The 26,345-nt window shown below is 46.2% G+C and overlaps 1 protein-coding gene across 1 annotated transcript in view; it reads right to left on the minus strand.

Moving 5' to 3' along the window:
* Positions 1-330: 330 nt before the first annotated feature.
* matn4 (matrilin 4) overlaps positions 331-26,345 on the minus strand; it is a 61,147-nt gene continuing 35,132 nt past the window's right edge. The window contains exons 9-17 of the mRNA XM_023955360.2: positions 26,138-26,263; positions 25,891-26,013; positions 25,079-25,201; positions 24,158-24,255; positions 23,918-24,049; positions 2,887-3,070; positions 2,665-2,817; positions 1,451-1,555; positions 331-1,290 (exon numbers count right to left, since the gene is read on the minus strand). Coding sequence (XP_023811128.1) covers positions 1,232-1,290; positions 1,451-1,555; positions 2,665-2,817; positions 2,887-3,070; positions 23,918-24,049; positions 24,158-24,255; positions 25,079-25,201; positions 25,891-26,013; positions 26,138-26,263 — 1,103 coding nt within the window. The 3' untranslated portion in view covers positions 331-1,231. The remainder of the gene's footprint in view (positions 1,291-1,450; positions 1,556-2,664; positions 2,818-2,886; positions 3,071-23,917; positions 24,050-24,157; positions 24,256-25,078; positions 25,202-25,890; positions 26,014-26,137; positions 26,264-26,345) is intronic.

Genomic DNA, 26,345 nt, shown 5'->3' on the forward strand with positions numbered 1-26,345 from the left:
CTGTTCTTTGTTTTTGCTGTTAGGGTTCAGTTTTACTGCTTCATGATGGTTGTTCTAGCGTTCTATTGGTTTTCTTGTGTTAAGTTGATTTGTAAATGAAAAAATAAGGTTTCCTGTAAGAACTGGGACTCTTCTCCGGTTCTTCATGTTAGTATGATGGCGTCATGAAGAAAACTTTGTCTGAGAAGGGAATTTCAGTCTTAAAGCAGGACGATTCCTGAATGTTATGAAGGAGCCAGTCCTCACTCCTGACCAACGACCCCTCCAGGACCGTCTTTTCATCAAGCAGTTCAGAGGAACGTGGAGGAAACATCTCAGCCATGAAGAAAATCAGACTCAACGCCCCCCTTTTATTGCATTCTGGGCTGTAAATACACAGATTCATACAAATAATATACATAGAAAGCTGTTAGAAACAAAACATCCAAGAGTTCAAAGACTGAGGTGTACATTTACAGGTATGGAGGTAATTTATGCAACTAACACATCACAGACTGAAGCTGGGCCTTTATGAGACCAGAGAGCTTTCTTCTCTCAGTTATGGTCAATCGACGGTTTTCTGATCATTTCTTTTGATCAGCTTTTTCATTTTTACATAAATGAACAGCTGATGAGAAGCCGGAAAAGATAAAAAAAAAGAGCCAAATTCCTTTGAGTAGAGGGGAACCTGTGGTTACACTTTGGGTTCTCTAGCCTTTTTTTTTCTACATTTCAGAGCTGCTCAGGTCAAAGGTCAACAGCGACAGTCTGGGAGAACGCTCAGGACATCCTGCGACAGAAGTGGTAACGTGTGATTTGAAACTCTGTCACTCTTGGCATAAATGCTCTTATTTGAGAAATCGTCATCTTTGGTAGCTATAGTAGCGCCTGCATAAATATGGCGCTCAGAGAAGGAAGCCTGGTGGTTCTGACCCGCTGACTGACGGGACCCGGCTCACAGCTAGCAGTGGCACAGCCACAGGATGGGTATGAAAGACATGCAGACGACGGAAGTGCTCGGTTCAAAGGCACTGATCAGTGGTAGCTTGTAAAAGTGGGCATCAGGTTTACATCCATAGAAAGAAGCAACACCCCCCCCACGCCAGGACGAGGCCCCAAAGGCTCCATCCTCCGGAGACCGCTGGAGCGACCATCGGCATGGGGCAGGTCCTGCTTGGTCAATGCTTCTGCTGGGGTCTGACCAGCTCCTCCTCCTCCTTGTGCCCCCCAACGTTTGGTCCCTGTGACCGGGTCACTTCCTGGAGAGAAGCTGGTTCTCCAGCTCCACCAGGCGGGTGTTCATGGCGGCCAGTGGAGGCTGATTAAGGAGTAACAAGTGGATTTGTGAGCAGACAGCTGGAGATTTCTGCAGAGACGTTGCAGCAACAATCAGACATGAGAGCTTCAAAAGGTCGATTTATTTTCATTGCATGCCAATGAAGGCTGATGGGAAGTTAGTCTGGAAGGATATGTTTCTGTGTGAGCTGCTCCAGGCTGCTGCCAGTGTTCTGCTGGAACTCCACCAGGTTCTCGCAGGCGCACGGATCCTTCACCTCAACCTCCCCCTGACTCTCCTCTACGAGGAGAAACACCACACTTTATCCACACAAACCCACTCCAGGTTTTGTCTCACAGATGACTGCTTTTTTCCATTTTGCTGTGTCGTCTTTCTGTCACTAGGTGGCAGAAGTCATCCATGACTGAACCTCGAAGACATTTCCTCTCAGATCTCCTGCCTGCAGCTGCCAAGACACTGAAGTTGGCTTCCGATTGATGAAGCCTCCTCTGCATTTTTTACCTCCTAGTCCACAGGACCTGGACTAGATTCAGTTCTGCTTACTGGATAGTAACGAATCCATTAAACACAGTTTCTGATTTGTGAAATCTTTATTTGATTGCTGAAAATGAGGAATGGAGAGGAACGAAAGAGGAGAGAATGAGAGATACAAACGACGGGGAAAGAGGAATTTTTAAACCAGAGAGGCACTTTCTTTCCTTTTTTTTGAATTATTTTAAAGTTTTCAAAGTGTTTCAAAATAAATATATGTCCTTTTAACCCTTGTGCTATCTTGGATGACCCCCCCCTTCCATTGAGGTGTTCTCCCTACCATGACAAAGGTGGATAAAGGTGGAAAGATTTCATGTAATCCATGGACACCAGTGAAGATCACAAATCATTGAAGAAAAAAGGTTCAGAGCTCTGTCTAGTGGGTCTAGATGACCCAACTCCCAACGTTAAAGTGCCTAGGATAGCACAAGGGTTAAATGTATCCACTACATAAAATCATCCTATGTGTAATTTTCACGAATCAGAAACTGTGTTTACTGTATTCTTTACCATCCAAATCCTAGTTTCATCCTGGTTTGAGCAGTCCAGGTCCTATGGTTGGAACAGGACCCGGTTCTATGTGGTCTTTGTGTGAAAAAAGTGTCCTCGCCAATCAGAAGCCAACTTCAGAGTCGAGCAGGTCCCATCATTTCTTTCTGAACAGTAAACTTTTATAAATGTTTTTATTTGTGATTTTTCTGTAAATGAATCAGACTGATTATTGAATTCAAATATTTTGCTCCATTTTTGCCCTCGTCATGCATGTTGTCCAGACCCGTGAGCAGCTCACGGGTCTGGACAACACGGGTCCAGTTTCAGGTGTTCCAGGTGCTGGGGGGGCTCTGCAGGGCTCCTACCTGGGCACACGTTCAGCTTCAGGTTGTCTGCGATGGTGCTGATGGCGTTGAAGTCTGTGGTGTAGTAGAAGTGTTTCTCCACCGGCTCAGAGGCGATCTCACGGAGCTCGTCTTCCACCGCCTTCCCGACGCCCACGGCATACATGGTGATACCTGAGGGGGGGTCAGAATGCTGAGCGGTGCCGCCGACTGCATCTCCAGGTGCTCAGAGCTCAGCCTCACCTGCTTCCTTGGCCTTCTTGGCGTACTCGCTGATGTCGTCCTGGGACCGTCCGTCTGTGAAGACCAGTCCGACTCTGGGGACGCTGCGAGCGGCCGGACGAGCGCCTTCTGCCTCCGAGAAGCTGTTCTCCAGCATGTGCTTCAGCGCCAGACCGGTCATCGTCCCCTTCTCCATGTACTCCACCTGGAAACACCTCAGTACTCCATCTACATGTACTCCACCTGGAAACACCTCAGTACTCCATCTACATGTACTCCACCTGGAAACACCTCAGTACTCCATCTACATGTACTCCACCTGGAAACACCTCAGTACTCCATCTACATGTACTCCACCTGGAAACACCTCAGTACTCCATCTACATGTACTCCACCTGGAAACACCTCAGTACTCCATCTACATGTACTCCACCTGGAAACACCTCAGTACTCCATCTACATGTACTCCACCTGGAAACACCTCAGTACTACATCTACATGTACTCCACCTGGAAACACCTCAGTACTCCATCTACATGTACTCCTTCTGGAAACAACTCAGTACTCCATCTACATGTACTCCTTCTGGAAACACCTCAGTACTCCATCTACATGTACTCCATCTGGAAACACCTCAGTACTCCATCTACATGTACTCCACCTGGAAACACCTCAGTACTCCATCTACATGTACTCCATCTGGAAACACCTCAGTACTCCATCTACATGTACTCCACCTGGAAACACCTCAGTACTCCATCTACATGTACTCCATCTGGAAACACCTCAGTACTCCATCTACATGTACCCCACCTGGAAACACCTCAGTACTCCATCTACATGTACTCCACCTGGAAACACCTCAGTACTCCATCTACATGTACTCCATCTGGAAACACCTCAGTACTCCATCTACATGTACCCCACCTGGAAACACCTCAGTACTCCATCTACATGTAGTCCACCTGGAAACACCTCAGTACTCCATCTACATGTACTCCTTCTGGAAACACCTCAGTACTCCATCTACATGTACTCCACCTGGAACCACCTCAGTACTCCATCTACATGTAGTCCACCTGGAAACACCTCAGTACTCCATCTACATGTACTCCTTCTGGAAACACCTCAGTACTCCATGTACATGTACTCCTTCTGGAAACACCTCAGTACTCCATCTACATGTACTCCTTCTGGAAACACCTCAGTACTCCATCTACATGTACTCCTTCTGGAAACACCTCAGTACTCCATCTACATGTACTCCACCTGGAAACACCTCAGTACTCCATCTACATGTACTCCTTCTGGAAACACCTCAGTACTCCATCTACATGTACTCCACCTGGAAACACCTCAGTACTCCATCTACATGTACTCCTGAAACACCTCAGTACTCCATCTACATGTAGTCCACCTGGAAACACCTCAGTACTCCATCTACATGTACTCCTTCTGAAAACACCTCAGTACTCCATGTACATGTACTCCTTCTGGAAACACCTCAGTACTCCATCTACATGTACTCCACCTGGAAACACCTCAGTACTCCATGTACATGTACTCCTTCTGGAAACACCTCAGTACTCCATCTACATGTACTCCACCTGGAAACACCTCAGTACTCCATCTACATGTACTCCTTCTGGAAACACCTCAGTACTCCATCTACATGTACTCCACCTGGAAACACCTCAGTACTCCATCTACATGTACTCCTTCTGGAAACACCTCAGTACTCCATGTACATGTACTCCTTCTGGAAACACCTCAGTACTCCATCTACATGTACTCCACCTGGAAACACCTCAGTACTCCATCTACATGTACTCCTGAAACACCTCAGTACTCCATCTACATGTAGTCCACCTGGAAACACCTCAGTACTCCATCTACATGTACTCCTTCTGGAAACACCTCAGTACTCCATCTACATGTACTCCTTCTGGAAACACCTCAGTACTCCATCTACATGTACTCCTTCTGGAAACACCTCAGTATTCCATCTACATGTACTCCACCTGGAAACACCTCAGTACTCCATCTACATGTACTTCTTCTGGAAAAACCTCAGTACTCCATGTACATGTACTCCTTCTGGAAACACCTCAGTACTCCATCTACATGTACTCCTTCTGGAAACACCTCAGTACTCCATCTACATGTACTCCACCCGGAAACACTTCAGTACTCCATCTACATGTACTCCTTCTGGAAACACCTCAGTACTCCATCTACATGTACTCCTTCTGGAAACACCTCAGTACTCCATCTACATGTACTCCTTCTGGAAACACCTCAGTACTCCATCTACATGTACTCCTTCTGGAAACACCTCAGTACTCCATCTACATGTACTCCACCTGGAAACACCTCAGTACTCCATCTACATGTACTTCTTCTGGAAACACCTCAGTACTCCATGTACATGTACTCCTTCTGGAAACACCTCAGTACTCCATCTACATGTACTCCTTCTGGAAACACCTCAGTACTCCATCTACATGTACTCCTTCTGGAAACACCTCAGTATTCCATCTACATGTACTCCACCTGGAAACACCTCAGTACTCCATCTACATGTACTTCTTCTGGAAACACCTCAGTACTCCATGTACATGTACTCCTTCTGGAAACACCTCAGTACTCCATCTACATGTACTCCTTCTGGAAACACCTCAGTACTCCATCTACATGTACTCCACCCGGAAACACCTCAGTACTCCATCTACATGTACTCCTTCTGGAAACACCTCAGTACTCCATCTACATGTACTCCTTCTGGAAACACCTCAGTACTCCATCTACATGTACTCCACCCGGAAACACCTCAGTACTCCATCTACATGTACTCCACCTGGAAACACCTCAGTAATCCATCTACATGTACTTCTTCTGGAAACACCTCAGTACTCCATCTACATGTACTCCTTCTGGAAACACCTCAGTACTCCATCTACATGTACTCCTTCTGGAAACACCTCAGTACTCCATCTACATGTACTCCACCCGGAAACACCTCAGTACTCCATCTACATGTACTCCACCTGGAAACACCTCAGTACTCCATCTACATGTACTCCACCTGGAAACACCTCAGTACTCCATGTACATGTACTCCTTCTGGAAACACCTCAGTACTCCATCTACATGTACTCCTTCTGGAAACACCTCAGTACTCCATCTACATGTACTCCTTCTGGAAACACCTCAGTACTCCATCTACATGTACTCCTTCTGGAAACACCTCAGTACTCCATCTACATGTACTCCTTCTGGAAACACCTCAGTACTCCATCTACATGTACTCCACCTGGAAACACCTCAGTACTCCATCTACATGTACTTCTTCTGGAAACACCTCAGTACTCCATGTACATGTACTCCTTCTGGAAACACCTCAGTACTCCATCTACATGTACTCCTTCTGGAAACACCTCAGTACTCCATCTACATGTACTCCACCCGGAAACACCTCAGTACTCCATCTACATGTATTCCACCTGGAAACACCTCAGTACTCCATCTACATGTACTCCTTCTGGAAACACCTCAGTACTCCATCTACATGTACTCCTTCTGGAAACACCTATGTACTCCATCTACATGTACTCCACCCGGAAACACCTCAGTACTCCATCTACATGTACTCCACCTGGAAACACCTCAGTACTCCATCTACATGTACTTCTTCTGGAAACACCTCAGTACTCCATCTACATGTACTCCTTCTGGAAACACCTCAGTACTCCATCTACATGTACTCCTTCTGGAAACACCTCAGTACTCCATCTACATGTACTCCTTCTGGAAACACCTCAGTACTCCATGTACATGTACTCCTTCTGGAAACACCTCAGTACTCCATCTACATGTACTCCACCTGGAAACACCTCAGTACTCCATCTACATGTACTCCTGAAACACCTCAGTACTCCATCTACATGTAGTCCACCTGGAAACACCTCAGTACTCCATCTACATGTACTCCTTCTGGAAACACCTCAGTACTCCATCTACATGTACTCCTTCTGGAAACACCTCAGTACTCCATCTACATGTACTCCTTCTGGAAACACCTCAGTACTCCATCTACATGTACTCCTTCTGGAAACACCTCAGTATTCCATCTACATGTACTCCACCTGGAAACACCTCAGTACTCCATCTACATGTACTTCTTCTGGAAACACCTCAGTACTCCATGTACATGTACTCCTTCTGGAAACCCCTCAGTACTCCATCTACATGTACTCCTTCTGGAAACACCTCAGTACTCCATCTACATGTACTCAACCCGGAAACACTTCAGTACTCCATCTACATGTACTCCTTCTGGAAACACCTCAGTACTCCATCTACATGTACTCCTTCTGGAAACACCTCAGTACTCCATCTACATGTACTCCTTCTGGAAACACCTCAGTACTCCATCTACATGTACTCCTTCTGGAAACACCTCAGTACTCCATCTACATGTACTCCACCTGGAAACACCTCAGTACTCCATCTACATGTACTTCTTCTGGAAACACCTCAGTACTCCATGTACATGTACTCCTTCTGGAAACACCTCAGTACTCCATCTACATGTACTCCTTCTGGAAACACCTCAGTACTCCATCTACATGTACTCCTTCTGGAAACACCTCAGTATTCCATCTACATGTACTCCACCTGGAAACACCTCAGTACTCCATCTACATGTACTTCTTCTGGAAACACCTCAGTACTCCATGTACATGTACTCCTTCTGGAAACACCTCAGTACTCCATCTACATGTACTCCTTCTGGAAACACCTCAGTACTCCATCTACATGTACTCCACCCGGAAACACCTCAGTACTCCATCTACATGTACTCCTTCTGGAAACACCTCAGTACTCCATCTACATGTACTCCTTCTGGAAACACCTCAGTACTCCATCTACATGTACTCCACCCGGAAACACCTCAGTACTCCATCTACATGTACTCCACCTGGAAACACCTCAGTACTCCATCTACATGTACTCCTTCTGGAAACACCTCAGTACTCCATCTACATGTACTCCTTCTGGAAACACCTCAGTACTCCATCTACATGTACTCCACCCGGAAACACCTCAGTACTCCATCTACATGTACTCCACCTGGAAACACCTCAGTACTCCATCTACATGTACTCCACCTGGAAACACCTCAGTACTCCATCTACATGTACTCCTTCTGGAAACACCTCAGTACTCCATCTACATGTACTCCTTCTGGAAACACCTCAGTACTCCATCTACATGTACTCCTTCTGGAAACACCTCAGTACTCCATCTACATGTACTCCTTCTGGAAACACCTCAGTACTCCATCTACATGTACTCCTTCTGGAAACACCTCAGTACTCCATCTACATGTACTCCACCTGGAAACACCTCAGTACTCCATCTACATGTACTTCTTCTGGAAACACCTCAGTACTCCATGTACATGTACTCCTTCTGGAAACACCTCAGTACTCCATCTACATGTACTCCTTCTGGAAACACCTCAGTACTACATCTACATGTACTCCACCCGGAAACACCTCAGTACTCCATCTACATGTACTCCACCTGGAAACACCTCAGTACTCCATGTACATGTACTCCTTCTGGAAACACCTCAGTACTCCATCTACATGTACTCCTTCTGGAAACACCTATGTACTCCATCTACATGTACTCCACCCGGAAACACCTCAGTACTCCATCTACATGTACTCCACCTGGAAACACCTCAGTACTCCATCTACATGTACTTCTTCTGGAAACACCTCAGTACTCCATCTACATGTACTCCTTCTGGAAACACCTCAGTACTCCATCTACATGTACTCCTTCTGGAAACACCTTAGTACTCCATCTACATGTACTCCACCCGGAAACACCTCAGTACTCCATCTACATGTACTCCACCTGGAAACACCTCAGTACTCCATCTACATGTACTCCACCTGGAAACACCTCAGTACTCCATGTACATGTACTCCTTCTGGAAACACCTCAGTACTACATCTACATGTACTCCACCCGGAAACACCTCAGTACTCCATCTACATGTACTCCACCTGGAAACACCTCAGTACTCCATGTACATGTACTCCTTCTGGAAACACCTCAGTACTCCATCTACATGTACTCCTTCTGGAAACACCTATGTACTCCATCTACATGTACTCCACCCGGAAACACCTCAGTACTCCATCTACATGTACTCCACCTGGAAACACCTCAGTACTCCATCTACATGTACTTCTTCTGGAAACACCTCAGTACTCCATCTACATGTACTCCTTCTGGAAACACCTCAGTACTCCATCTACATGTACTCCTTCTGGAAACACCTTAGTACTCCATCTACATGTACTCCACCCGGAAACACCTCAGTACTCCATCTACATGTACTCCACCTGGAAACACCTCAGTACTCCATCTACATGTACTCCACCTGGAAACACCTCAGTACTCCATGTACATGTACTCCTTCTGGAAACACCTCAGTACTCCATCTACATGTACTCCTTCTGGAAACACCTCAGTACTCCATCTACATGTACTCCACCTGGAAACACCTCAGTACTCCATCTACATGTACTCCTTCTGGAAACACCTCAGTACTCCATCTACATGTACTCCTTCTGGAAACACCTCAGTACTCCATCTACATGTACTCCACCCGGAAACACCTCAGTACTCCATCTACATGTACTCCTTCTGGAAACACCTCAGTACTCCATCTACATGTACTCCTTCTGGAAACACCTCAGTACTCCATCTACATGTACTCCACCCGGAAACACCTCAGTACTCCATCTACATGTACTCCTTCTGGAAACACCTCAGTACTCCATCTACATGTACTCCACCTGGAAACACCTCAGTATTCCATCTACATGTACTCCTTCTGGAAACACCTCAGTACTCCATCTACATGTACTCCTTCTGGAAACACCTCAGTACTCCATCTACATGTACTCCACCCGGAAACACCTCAGTACTCCATCTACATGTACTCCACCTGGAAACACCTCAGTACTCCATCTACATGTACTCCACCTGGAAACACCTCAGTACTCCATGTACATGTACTCCTTCTGGAAACACCTCAGTACTCCATCTACATGTACTCCTTCTGGAAACACCTCAGTACTCCATCTACATGTACTCCACCTGGAAACACCTCAGTACTCCATCTACATGTACTTCTTCTGGAAACACCTCAGTACTCCATGTACATGTACTCCTTCTGGAAACACCTCAGTACTCCATCTACATGTACTCCTTCTGGAAACACCTCAGTACTCCATCTACATGTACTCCACCTGGAAACACCTCAGTACTCCATCTACATGTACTCCACCTGGAAACACCTCAGTACTCCATCTACATGTACTCCTTCTGGAAACACCTCAGTACTCCATCTACATGTAATCCTTCTGGAAACACCTCAGTACTCCATCTACATGTACTCCACCTGGAAACACCTCAGTACTCCATCTACATGTACTCCTTCTGGAAACACCTCAGTACTCCATCTACATGTACTCCTTCTGGAAACACCTCAGTACTCCATCTACATGTACTCCACCCGGAAACACCTCAGTACTCCATCTACATGTACTCCTTCTGGAAACACCTCAGTACTCCATCTACATGTACTCCTTCTGGAAACACCTCAGTACTCCATCTACATGTACTCCACCTGGAAACACCTCAGTACTCCATCTACATGTACTCCTTCTGGAAACACCTCAGTACTCCATCTACATGTACTCCTTCTGGAAACACCTCAGTACTCCATCTACATGTACTCCACCTGGAAACACCTCAGTACTCCATCTACATGTACTTCTTCTGGAAACACCTCAGTACTCCATGTACATGTACTCCTTCTGGAAACACCTCAGTACTCCATCTACATGTACTCCTTCTGGAAACACCTCAGTACTCCATCTACATGTACTCCACCTGGAAACACCTCAGTACTCCATCTACATGTACTCCACCTGGAAACACCTCAGTACTCCATCTACATGTACTCCTTCTGGAAACACCTCAGTACTCCATCTACATGTAATCCTTCTGGAAACACCTCAGTACTCCATCTACATGTACTCCACCTGGAAACACCTCAGTACTCCATCTACATGTACTCCTTCTGGAAACACCTCAGTACTCCATCTACATGTACTCCTTCTGGAAACACCTCAGTACTCCATCTACATGTACTCCACCCGGAAACACCTCAGTACTCCATCTACATGTACTCCTTCTGGAAACACCTCAGTACTCCATCTACATGTACTCCTTCTGGAAACACCTCAGTACTCCATCTACATGTACTCCACCTGGAAACACCTCAGTACTCCATCTACATGTACTCCTTCTGGAAACACCTCAGTACTCCATCTACATGTACTCCACCTGGAAACACCTCAGTACTCCATCTACATGTACTCCTTCTGGAAACACCTCAGTACTCCATCTACATGTACTCCTTCTGGAAACACCTCAGTACTCCATCTACATGTACTCCACCCGGAAACACCTCAGTACTCCATCTACATGTACTCCACCTGGAAACACCTCAGTACTCCATCTACATGTACTCCACCTGGAAACACCTCAGTACTCCATGTACATGTACTCCTTCTGGAAACACCTCAGTACTCCATCTACATGTACTCCTTCTGGAAACACCTCAGTACTCCATCTACATGTACTCCTTCTGGAAACACCTCAGTACTCCATCTACATGTACTCCTTCTGGAAACACCTCAGTACTCCATCTACATGTACTCCTTCTGGAAACACCTCAGTACTCCATCTACATGTACTCCACCTGGAAACACCTCAGTACTCCATCTACATGTACTTCTTCTGGAAACACCTCAGTACTCCATGTACATGTACTCCTTCTGGAAACACCTCAGTACTCCATCTACATGTACTCCTTCTGGAAACACCTCAGTACTCCATCTACATGTACTCCACCCGGAAACACCTCAGTACTCCATCTACATGTACTCCACCTGGAAACACCTCAGTACTCCATCTACATGTACTCCTTCTGGAAACACCTCAGTACTCCATCTACATGTACTCCTTCTGGAAACACCTATGTACTCCATCTACATGTACTCCACCCGGAAACACCTCAGTACTCCATCTACATGTACTCCACCTGGAAACACCTCAGTACTCCATCTACATGTACTTCTTCTGGAAACACCTCAGTACTCCATCTACATGTACTCCTTCTGGAAACACCTCAGTACTCCATCTACATGTACTCCTTCTGGAAACACCTTAGTACTCCATCTACATGTACTCCACCCGGAAACACCTCAGTACTCCATCTACATGTACTCCACCTGGAAACACCTCAGTACTCCATCTACATGTACTCCTTCTGGAAACACCTCAGTACTCCATGTACATGTACTCCTTCTGGAAACACCTCAGTACTCCATCTACATGTACTCCTTCTGGAAACACCTCAGTACTCCATCTACATGTACTCCACCTGGAAACACCTCAGTACTCCATCTACATGTACTCCTTCTGGAAACACCTCAGTACTCCATGTACATGTACTCCTTCTGAAAACACCTCAGTACTCCATCTACATGTACTCCTTCTGGAAACACCTCAGTACTCCATCTACATGTACTCCTTCTGGAAACACCTCAGTACTCCATCTACATGTACTCCACCCGGAAACACCTCAGTACTCCATCTACATGTACTCCACCTGGAAACACCTCAGTACTCCATCTACATGTACTCCTTCTGGAAACACCTCAGTACTCCATCTACATGTACTCCTTCTGGAAACACCTCAGTACTCCATCTACATGTACTCCACCCGGAAACACCTCAGTACTCCATCTACATGTACTCCACCTGGAAACACCTCAGTACTCCATCTACATGTACTCCACCTGGAAACACCTCAGTACTCCATCTACATGTACTCCACCTGGAAACACCTCAGTACTCCATCTACATGTACTTCTTCTGGAAACACCTCAGTACTCCATCTACATGTACTCCTTCTGGAAACACCTCAGTACTCCATCTACATGTACTCCACCCGGAAACACCTCAGTACTCCATCTACATGTACTCCACCTGGAAACACCTCAGTACTCCATCTACATGTACTCCACCTGGAAACACCTCAGTACTCCATGTACATGTACTCCTTCTGGAAACACCTCAGTACTCCATCTACATGTACTTCTTCTGGAAACACCTCAGTACTCCATCTACATGTACTCCTTCTGGAAACACCTCAGTACTCCATCTACATGTACTCCTTCTGGAAACACCTCAGTACTCCATCTACATGTACTCCACCTGGAAACACCTCAGTACTCCATCTACATGTACTCCACCTGGAAACACCTCAGTACTCCATGTACATGTACTCCTTCTGGAAACACCTCAGTACTCCATCTACATGTACTCCTTCTGGAAACACCTCAGTACTCCATCTACATGTACTCCACCTGGAAACACCTCAGTACTCCATCTACATGTACTTCTTCTGGAAACACCTCAGTACTCCATGTACATGTACTCCTTCTGGAAACACCTCAGTACTCCATCTACATGTACTCCTTCTGGAAACACCTCAGTACTCCATCTACATGTACTCCACCCGGAAACACCTCAGTACTCCATCTACATGTACTCCACCTGGAAACACCTCAGTACTCCATCTACATGTACTCCTTCTGGAAACACCTCAGTACTCCATCTACATGTACTCCTTCTGGAAACACCTATGTACTCCATCTACATGTACTCCACCCGGAAACACCTCAGTACTCCATCTACATGTACTCCACCTGGAAACACCTCAGTACTCCATCTACATGTACTTCTTCTGGAAACACCTCAGTACTCCATCTACATGTACTCCTTCTGGAAACACCTCAGTACTCCATCTACATGTACTCCTTCTGGAAACACCTTAGTACTCCATCTACATGTACTCCACCCGGAAACACCTCAGTACTCCATCTACATGTACTCCACCTGGAAACACCTCAGTACTCCATCTACATGTACTCCTTCTGGAAACACCTCAGTACTCCATGTACATGTACTCCTTCTGGAAACACCTCAGTACTCCATGTACATGTACTCCTTCTGGAAACACCTCAGTACTCCATCTACATGTACTCATTCTGGAAACACCTCAGTACTCCATCTACATGTACTCCACCTGGAAACACCTCAGTACTCCATGTACATGTACTCCTTCTGGAAACACCTCAGTACTCCATCTACATGTACTCCTTCTGGAAACACCTCAGTACTCCATCTACATGTACTCCACCCGGAAACACCTCAGTACTCCATCTACATGTACTCCACCTGAAACACCTCAGTACTCCATCTACATGTACTCTTTCTGGAAACACCTCAGTACTCCATCTACATGTACTCCTTCTGGAAACACCTATGTACTCCATCTACATGTACTCCACCCGGAAACACCTCAGTACTCCATCTACATGTACTCCACCTGGAAACACCTCAGTACTCCATCTACATGTACTCCTTCTGGAAACACCTCAGTACTCCATCTACATGTACTCCTTCTGGAAACACCTCAGTACTCCATCTACATGTACTCCACCCGGAAACACCTCAGTACTCCATCTACATGTACTCCACCTGGAAACACCTCAGTACTCCATCTACATGTACTCCACCTGGAAACACCTCAGTACTCCATGTACATGTACTCCTTCTGGAAACACCTCAGTACTCCATCTACATGTACTCCTTCTGGAAACACCTCAGTACTCCATCTACATGTACTCCTTCTGGAAACACCTCAGTACTCCATCTACATGTACTCCTTCTGGAAACACCTCAGTACTCCATCTACATGTACTCCTTCTGGAAACACCTCAGTACTCCATCTACATGTACTCCACCTGGAAACACCTCAGTACTCCATCTACATGTACTCCTTCTGGAAACACCTCAGTACTCCATGTACATGTACTCCTTCTGGAAACACCTCAGTACTCCATCTACATGTACTCCTTCTGGAAACACCTCAGTACTCCATCTACATGTACTCCTTCTGGAAACACCTATGTACTCCATCTACATGTACTCCACCCGGAAACACCTCAGTACTCCATCTACATGTACTCCACCTGGAAACACCTCAGTACTCCATCTACATGTACTCCTTCTGGAAACACCTCAGTACTCCATCTACATGTACTCCTTCTGGAAACACCTCAGTACTCCATCTACATGTACTCCACCCGGAAACACCTCAGTACTCCATCTACATGTACTCCACCTGGAAACACCTCAGTACTCCATCTACATGTACTCCTTCTGGAAACACCTCAGTACTCCATCTACATGTACTCCTTCTGGAAACACCTCAGTACTCCATCTACATGTACTCCACCCGGAAACACCTCAGTACTCCATCTACATGTACTCCACCTGGAAACACCTCAGTACTCCATCTACATGTACTCCACCTGGAAACACCTCAGTACTCCATCTACATGTACTCCACCTGGAAACACCTCAGTACTCCATGTACATGTACTCCTTCTGGAAACACCTCAGTACTCCATCTACATGTACTTCTTCTGGAAACACCTCAGTACTCCATCTACATGTACTCCACCTGGAAACACCTCAGTACTCCATGTACATGTACTCCTTCTGGAAACACCTCAGTACTCCATCTACATGTACTCCTTCTGGAAACACCTCAGTACTCCATCTACATGTACTCCACCCGGAAACACCTCAGTACTCCATCTACATGTACTCCACCTGAAACACCTCAGTACTCCATCTACATGTACTCTTTCTGGAAACACCTCAGTACTCCATCTACATGTACTCCTTCTGGAAACACCTATGTACTCCATCTACATGTACTCCACCCGGAAACACCTCAGTACTCCATCTACATGTACTCCACCTGGAAACACCTCAGTACTCCATCTACATGTACTCCTTCTGGAAACACCTCAGTACTCCATCTACATGTACTCCTTCTGGAAACACCTCAGTACTCCATCTACATGTACTCCACCCGGAAACACCTCAGTACTCCATCTACATGTACTCCACCTGGAAACACCTCAGTACTCCATCTACATGTACTCCACCTGGAAACACCTCAGTACTCCATGTACATGTACTCCTTCTGGAAACACCTCAGTACTCCATCTACATGTACTCCTTCTGGAAACACCTCAGTACTCCATCTACATGTACTCCTTCTGGAAACACCTCAGTACTCCATCTACATGTACTCCTTCTGGAAACACCTCAGTACTCCATCTACATGTACTCCTTCTGGAAACACCTCAGTACTCCATCTACATGTACTCCACCTGGAAACACCTCAGTACTCCATCTACATGTACTCCTTCTGGAAACACCTCAGTACTCCATGTACATGTACTCCTTCTGGAAACACCTCAGTACTCCATCTACATGTACTCCTTCTGGAAACACCTCAGTACTCCATCTACATGTACTCCTTCTGGAAACACCTATGTACTCCATCTACATGTACTCCACCCGGAAACACCTCAGTACTCCATCTACATGTACTCCACCTGGAAACACCTCAGTACTCCATCTACATGTACTCCTTCTGGAAACACCTCAGTACTCCATCTACATGTACTCCTTCTGGAAACACCTCAGTACTCCATCTACATGTACTCCACCCGGAAACACCTCAGTACTCCATCTACATGTACTCCACCTGGAAACACCTCAGTACTCCATCTACATGTACTCCACCTGGAAACACCTCAGTACTCCATCTACATGTACTCCACCTGGAAACACCTCAGTACTCCATCTACATGTACTTCTTCTGGAAACACCTCAGTACTCCATCTACATGTACTCCTTCTGGAAACACCTCAGTACTCCATCTACATGTACTCCACCTGGAAACACCTCAGTACTCCATCTACATGTACTCCATCTGGAAACACCTCAGTACTCAATCTACATGTACTCCACCTGGAAACACCTCAGTACTCCATCTACATGTACTCCTTCTGGAAACAACTCAGTACTCCATCTACATGTACTCCACCTGGAAACACCTCAGTACTCCATCTACATGTACTCCATCTGGAAACACCTCAGTACTCCATCTACATGTACTCCACCTGGAAACACCTCAGTACTCCATCTACATGTACTCCTTCTGGAAACACCTCAGTACTCCATCTACATGTACTCCATCTGGAAACAACTCAGTACTCCATCTACATGTACTCCTTCTGGAAACACCTCAGTACTCCATCTACATGTACTCCACCTGGAAACACCTCAGTACTCCATCTACATGTACTCCCTCTGGAAACACCTCAGTACTCCATCTACATGTACCCCACCTGGAAACACCTCAGTACTCCATCTACATGTACTCCACCTGGAAACACCTCAGTACTCCATCTACATGTACTCCATCTGGAAACACCTCAGTACTCCATCTACATGTACTCCATCTGGAAACACCTCAGTACTCCATCTACATGTACTCCTTCTGGAAACACCTCAGTACTCCATCTACATGTACTCCTTCTGGAAACACCTCAGTACTCCATCTACATGTACTCCACCTGGAAACACCTCAGTACTCCATCTACATGTAGTCCACCTGGAAACACCTCAGTACTCCATCTACATGTACTCCTTCTGGAAACACCTCAGTACTCTATGTACATGTACTCCTTCTGGAAACACCTCAGTACTCCATCTACATGTACTCCTTCTGGAAACAACTCAGTACTCCATCTACATGTACTCCTTCTGGAAACACCTCAGTACTCCATCTACATGTACTCCACCTGGAAACACCTCAGTACTCCATCTACATGTACTCCTTCTGGAAACACCTCAGTACTCCATCTACATGTACTCCACCTGGAAACACCTCAGTACTCCATCTACATGTACTCCTGAAACACCTCAGTACTCCATCTACATGTAGTCCACCTGGAAAAACACCTCAGTACTCCATCTACATGTACTCCTTCTGAAAACACCTCAGTACTCCATGTACATGTACTCCTTCTGGAAACACCTCAGTACTCCATCTACATGTACTCCACCTGGAAACACCTCAGTACTCCATGTACATGTACTCCTTCTGGAAACACCTCAGTACTCCATCTACATGTACTCCTTCTGGAAACACCTCAGTACTCCATCTACATGTACTCCTTCTGGAAACACCTCAGTACTCCATCTACATGTACTCCACCTGGAAACACCTCAGTACTCCATCTACATGTACTCCTTCTGGAAACACCTCAGTACTCCATCTACATGTACTCCTTCTGGAAACACCTCAGTACTCCATCTACATGTACTCCTTCTGGAAACACCTCAGTACTCCATCTACATGTACTCCACCTGGAAACACCTCAGTACTCCATCTACATGTACTCCTGAAACACCTCAGTACTCCATCTACATGTAGTCCACCTGGAAACACCTCAGTACTCCATCTACATGTACTCCTTCTGGAAACACCTCAGTACTCCATCTACATGTACTCCTTCTGGAAACACCTCAGTACTCCATCTACATGTACTCCTTCTGGAAACACCTCAGTACTCCATCTACATGTACTCCTTCTGGAAACACCTCAGTATTCCATCTACATGTACTTCTTCTGGAAACACCTCAGTACTCCATGTACATGTACTCCTTCTGGAAACACCTCAGTACTCCATCTACATGTACTCCTTTTGGAAACACCTCAGTACTCCATCTACATGTACTCCACCCGGAAACACTTCAGTACTCCATCTACATGTACTCCTTCTGGAAACACCTCAGTACTCCATCTACATGTACTCCTTCTGGAAACACCTCAGTACTCCATCTACATGTACTCCTTCTGGAAACACCTCAGTACTCCATCTACATGTACTCCACCTGGAAACACCTCAGTACTCCATCTACATGTACTCCACCTGGAAACACCTCAGTACTCCATCTACATGTACTTCTTCTGGAAACACCTCAGTACTCCATCTACATGTACTCCTTCTGGAAACACCTCAGTACTCCATCTACATGTACTCCTTCTGGAAACACCTCAGTACTCCATCTACATGTACTCCACCTGGAAACACCTCAGTACTCCATCTACATGTACTCCTGAAACACCTCAGTACTCCATCTACATGTAGTCCACCTGGAAACACCTCAGTACTCCATCTACATGTACTCCTTCTGAAAACACCTCAGTACTCCATGTACATGTACTCCTTCTGGAAACACCTCAGTACTCCATCTACATGTACTCCACCTGGAAACACCTCAGTACTCCATGTACATGTACTCCTTCTGGAAACACCTCAGTACTCCATCTACATGTACTCCTTCTGGAAACACCTCAGTACTCCATCTACATGTACTCCTTCTGGAAACACCTCAGTACTCCATCTACATGTACTCCTTCTGGAAACACCTCAGTACTCCATCTACATGTACTCCTTCTGGAAACACCTCAGTACTCCATCTACATGTACTCCACCTGGAAACACCTCAGTACTCCATCTACATGTACTCCTTCTGGAAACACCTCAGTACTCCATCTACATGTACTCCTTCTGGAAACACCTCAGTACTCCATCTACATGTACTCCTTCTGGAAACACCTCAGTACTCCATCTACATGTACTCCACCTGGAAACACCTCAGTACTCCATCTACATGTACTCCTGAAACACCTCAGTACTCCATCTACATGTAGTCCACCTGGAAACACCTCAGTACTCCATCTACATGTACTCCTTCTGGAAACACCTCAGTACTCCATCTACATGTACTCCTTCTGGAAACACCTCAGTACTCCATCTACATGTACTCCTTCTGGAAACACCTCAGTATTCCATCTACATGTACTCCACCTGGAAACACCTCAGTACTCCATCTACATGTACTTCTTCTGGAAACACCTCAGTACTCCATGTACATGTACTCCTTCTGGAAACACCTCAGTACTCCATCTACATGTACTCCTTTTGGAAACACCTCAGTACTCCATCTACATGTACTCCACCCGGAAACACTTCAGTACTCCATCTACATGTACTCCTTCTGGAAACACCTCAGTACTCCATCTACATGTACTCCTTCTGGAAACACCTCAGTACTCCATCTACATGTACTCCACCTGGAAACACCTCAGTACTCCATCTACATGTACTTCTTCTGGAAACACCTCAGTACTCCATGTACATGTACTCCTTCTGGAAACACCTCAGTACTCCATCTACATGTACTCCTTCTGGAAACACCTCAGTACTCCATCTACATGTACTCCTTCTGGAAACACCTCAGTATTCCATCTACATGTACTCCACCTGGAAACACCTCAGTACTCCATCTACATGTACTTCTTCTGGAAACACCTCAGTACTCCATGTACATGTACTCCTTCTGGAAACACCTCAGTACTCCATCTACATGTACTCCTTCTGGAAACACCTCAGTACTCCATCTACATGTACTCCACCCGGAAACACCTCAGTACTCCATCTACATGTACTCCTTCTGGAAACACCTCAGTACTCCATCTACATGTACTCCTTCTGGAAACACCTCAGTACTCCATCTACATGTACTCCACCCGGAAACACCTCAGTACTCCATCTACATGTACTCCACCTGGAAACACCTCAGTACTCCATCTACATGTACTTCTTCTGGAAACACCTCAGTACTCCATCTACATGTACTCCTTCTGGAAACACCTCAGTACTCCATCTACATGTACTCCTTCTGGAAACACCTCAGTACTCCATCTACATGTACTCCACCCGGAAACACCTCAGTACTCCATCTACATGTACTCCACCTGGAAACACCTCAGTACTCCATCTACATGTACTCCACCTGGAAACACCTCAGTACTCCATGTACATGTACTCCTTCTGGAAACACCTCAGTACTCCATCTACATGTACTCCTTCTGGAAACACCTCAGTACTCCATCTACATGTACTCCTTCTGGAAACACCTCAGTACTCCATCTACATGTACTCCTTCTGGAAACACCTCAGTACTCCATCTACATGTACTCCTTCTGGAAACACCTCAGTACTCCATCTACATGTACTCCTTCTGGAAACACCTCAGTACTCCATCTACATGTACTCCACCTGGAAACACCTCAGTACTCCATCTACATGTACTTCTTCTGGAAACACCTCAGTACTCCATCTACATGTACTCCTTCTGGAAACACCTCAGTACTCCATCTACATGTACTCCACCCGGAAACACCTCAGTACTCCATCTACATGTACTCCACCTGGAAACACCTCAGTACTCCATCTACATGTACTCCACCTGGAAACACCTCAGTACTCCATGTACATGTACTCCTTCTGGAAACACCTCAGTACTCCATCTACATGTACTCCTTCTGGAAACACCTCAGTACTCCATCTACATGTACTCCTTCTGGAAACACCTCAGTACTCCATCTACATGTACTCCTTCTGGAAACACCTCAGTACTCCATCTACATGTACTCCTTCTGGAAACACCTCAGTACTCCATCTACATGTACTCCACCTGGAAACACCTCAGTACTCCATCTACATGTACTTCTTCTGGAAACACCTCAGTACTCCATGTACATGTACTCCTTCTGGAAACACCTCAGTACTCCATCTACATGTACTCCTTCTGGAAACACCTCAGTACTCCATCTACATGTACTCCACCCGGAAACACCTCAGTACTCCATCTACATGTACTCCTTCTGGAAACACCTCAGTACTACATCTACATGTACTCCTTCTGGAAACACCTATGTACTCCATCTACATGTACTCCACCCGGAAACACCTCAGTACTCCATCTACATGTACTCCACCTGGAAACACCTCAGTACTCCATCTACATGTACTTCTTCTGGAAACACCTCAGTACTCCATCTACATGTACTCCTTCTGGAAACACCTCAGTACTCCATCTACATGTACTCCTTCTGGAAACACCTTAGTACTCCATCTACATGTACTCCACCCGGAAACACCTCAGTACTCCATCTACATGTACTCCACCTGGAAACACCTCAGTACTCCATCTACATGTACTCCTTCTGGAAACACCTCAGTACTCCATGTACATGTACTCCTTCTGGAAACACCTCAGTACTCCATCTACATGTACTCCTTCTGGAAACACCTCAGTACTCCATCTACATGTACTCCACCTGGAAACACCTCAGTACTCCATGTACATGTACTCCTTCTGGAAACACCTCAGTACTCCATCTACATGTACTCCACCTGGAAACACCTCAGTACTCCATCTACATGTACTCCTTCTGGAAACACCTCAGTACTCCATCTACATGTACTCCTTCTGGAAACACCTATGTACTCCATCTACATGTACTCCACCCGGAAACACCTCAGTACTCCATCTACATGTACTCCACCTGGAAACACCTCAGTACTCCATCTACATGTACTCCATCTGGAAACACCTCAGTACTCCATCTACATGTACTCCTTCTGGAAACACCTCAGTACTCCATCTACATGTACTCCACCCGGAAACACCTCAGTACTCCATCTACATGTACTCCACCTGGAAACACCTCAGTACTCCATCTACATGTACTCCACCTGGAAACACCTCAGTACTCCATGTACATGTACTCCTTCTGGAAACACCTCAGTACTCCATCTACATGTACTCCTTCTGGAAACACCTCAGTACTCCATCTACATGTACTCCACCTGGAAACACCTCAGTACTCCATCTACATGTACTCCTTCTGGAAACACCTCAGTACTCCATCTACATGTACTCCATCTGGAAACACCTCAGTACTGCATCTACATGTACTCCACCTGGAAACACCTCAGTACTCCATCTACATGTACTCCACCTGGAAACACCTCAGTACTCCATCTACATGTACTCCATCTGGAAACACCTCAGTACTCAATCTACATGTACTCCACCTGGAAACACCTCAGTACTCCATCTACATGTACTCCATCTGGAAACACCTCAGTACTCCATCTACATGTACTCCACCTGGAAACACCTCAGTACTCCATCTACATGTACTCCTTCTGGAAACACCTCAGTACTCCATCTACATGTACTCCATCTGGAAACACCTCAGTACTCCATCTACATGTACTCCACCTGGAAACACCTCAGTACTCCATCTACATGTACTCCACCTGGAAACACCTCAGTACTCAATCTACATGTACTCCTTCTGGAAACACCTCAGTACTCCATCTACATGTACTCCACCTGGAAACACCTCAGTACTCCATCTACATGTACTCCTTCTGGAAACACCTCAGTACTCCATCTACATGTACTCCTTCTGGAAACACCTCAGTACTCCATCTACATGTACTCCACCTGGAAACACCTCAGTACTCCATCTACATGTACTCCACCTGGAAACACCTCAGTACTCCATCTACATGTACTCCACCTGGAAACACCTCAGTACTCCATGTACATGTACTCCTTCTGGAAACACCTCAGTACTCCATCTACATGTACTCCTTCTGGAAACACCTCAGTACTCCATCTACATGTACTCCACCTGGAAACACCTCAGTACTCCATCTACATGTACTCCTTCTGGAAACACCTCAGTACTCCATCTACATGTACTCCATCTGGAAACACCTCAGTACTCCATCTACATGTACTCCACCTGGAAACACCTCAGTACTCCATCTACATGTACTCCATCTGGAAACACCTCAGTACTCAATCTACATGTACTCCACCTGGAAACACCTCAGTACTCCATCTACATGTACTCCTTCTGGAAACACCTCAGTACTCCATCTACATGTACTCCACCTGGAAACACCTCAGTACTCCATCTACATGTACTCCTTCTGGAAACACCTCAGTAATCAATCTACATGTACTCCACCTGGAAACAACTCAGTACTCCACGTTTGATCCGCATCGGGGGTGGGGTTACCTTCATGACGGCGGCTTTGATGTCCTCAGCTGTGTGGTACATGTTGAGAGGAAACTCTGTTCGGACCCGGCTGGAGTACTGAACCAGGCCCACTCTGGTACCGTGGGCGGACACATCCAAAGAGTCCACGACCTGGATTCATTCCACAAAGTGATGTCAAAAATCTGAATCCGTTAACGAGCAAAAGACATGAAAGGAAACTCCAGCATGGATGTGTGCGGGTTCTCAGGTGTGCTGCACCTGGTTGACGAACTTTTTCACCAGCTCAAAGTTTTGAGGACGAACACTTTTGGAGCCATCGATCAGAAGCACCAGGTCAATGTTGGCAGACGTGCAGGCTGAGGAAGAGGAGGCAATGATGAAGCAAACGCAGCTGGAAACGCTACATAGTGACGTCACAACAACACGCATGAAAAAAAACAGCCTTTCTGCAAACACTCGTGTTCTGGTTTGTAACATGACTAAGAACCGTGTCTGGAAGGAAAACTGGTTTTTGGTTGTTTAGCATCCCGCTGTTTTTTAAAGTAAAAAAAGAAAAACGGGTCCATCAACAGTCAAAACTAAAAAGCTTTATTTAAAAAGAGTAACGAGCATTTTCGTTCTTCCTGTTCGTTTGGGAGTTTACTTCTCCACAGACAACTCTGACTTGATCTGAGCAGTTCTTTTCCTCGGGTTTGCTTCCATTGACTGTATCTGCGAACTGGACTGAGTGGCCCCTCCCCTTGGCATTCCAGACAGAAGTACCCACTATGGCCCCTCCCCCTGGTGTTCCAAACAGGAAGTAGGCATACTGGCCCCTCCCCCTGGTGTTCTAACCAAGTGGTTCCAAGAGGCCAAAGTCCCGTAGACCTCTATAGAGAAACAATCAGCTGTTCCTCTGTCGTTCTATTGCTCAGAAGAACCGTTCTGGATCTCAGGTCTCAGTCCAGTCCCCTGGTTCAGTCAATGGTTTGCTCCATTTTCCGTTTTTTTTCTCTGAGGCGTCAAACCCCTTCCGCCTTAAAAGTCGCATTCGGATATTTCTGTCGTACAGGCCTCCTGCTGTCTTCGTGTCACGTCATCGATAATCCCTCCCACATTCTATGGCGAGTCATTATAGGCTAGCAGCTCAGTTCATTAGCCGACGGTCCGGTCAGGTTTTAGGTCAGAGGTCGGACTCACCGCCGCAGCTCTTGCCGTCGTCCTGCAGCAGCTGCCCTTCAGGACAGACGCAGTAATAAGATCCGGGCGTGTTCACGCACTGATGCTCACAGCCGTGCTGAACCGAGCTGCACATCTCCATGTCTGAAACAGAAGTCAGGGCAATCGTGTTTTCCACCAGAAAACGCAACGTGTTTAGCAGCAATGCAAGTCCTGACACAACGACGGCAAACGATCGGCGGTTTGACTCTGTCACAAAGATTCCAACAGTGTTCTACAGTGTTTGGTGGCTTATCTGTCCCTCCAGGATGTTGTGATGCTGCGATCGCAGCAATTCCTGCACCAAGGCCAAAAACTCAACCACCACTCAGGCCTAGAGGCTCAGATACAAACGACAGCCATCTAACAATCAATCGTCTTTCCAGTGACTCTGATGCCAACATGGCTGATTTTCATGGGAGGGGAAGTAAAATCAGTTTTGTTCTCCTTCCACCTGTGAGTTGGAGAAAGAACAAAAGTCAAAAGCGGCCAGAACTTTTTGACAGTTAAACCAAAACAGAGAATGACTTAACGTTGAGTTCAAAGTCTGCAGAAGTGTCTGGGAATTTAGCATTGTGGTGCTGCAACATTCGTGCATAATGCTGACCAATCCTGGAGGGTCTGATGTATTCGTTATACTGCTTTCATTGAACTGCTGATCATCATTTATAATCTGATCAGGTTTCATCCTGATCAATATGTTTTCCTGAGAACCTTTTCTTTCAGAGCAAGTTTTCAGGAGGCGGAGCCTCTGCATGCAGGGTGCATTCAGACGGATGGCGGGATGGACTGACTTGTGCAGGTCTTCTTGTCGTGGTTGAGCCTGAAACCTTTGCGGCAGTCACAGGTGAACACTCCAGGTGCGCTGATGCAGACCTGCTCACAGTCGTGCTTCCCCTCGGCACACAGGTCAATGGCTGCACGACAAACATGCACAGAGCCGTCAGTGCCCCTGCTGACCGTTTGCTGCTTCGCGCGCAGAAGCACGGGCGCATGCACGTGCACACAATAGATTTGGGGATGAGGGCGGGTGGGACTAACGAGTGCAGCTCCTCTCGTCCTCGTTGAGCGTGTAGCCCTCGTTGCAGTCGCAGGTGAAGACGGCCGGCCCCATGTTCATGCAGACTTGTTGGCAGTCGTGTTTCCCCTCGGCACACAGGTCAATGGCTGCACGACACGTTTGAAAAGGTCACAAGCAGAAAAGTTTGACTCACAGATGCACAGACTAGCAACTGTGGGGATTTTGACC

Source organism: Oryzias latipes, chromosome 5 (genome assembly GCF_053564925.1).
Source record: "Oryzias latipes strain Hd-rR chromosome 5, Olatipes_Hd-rR_3.1".
Classification (NCBI taxonomy): domain Eukaryota; kingdom Metazoa; phylum Chordata; class Actinopteri; order Beloniformes; family Adrianichthyidae; genus Oryzias; species Oryzias latipes.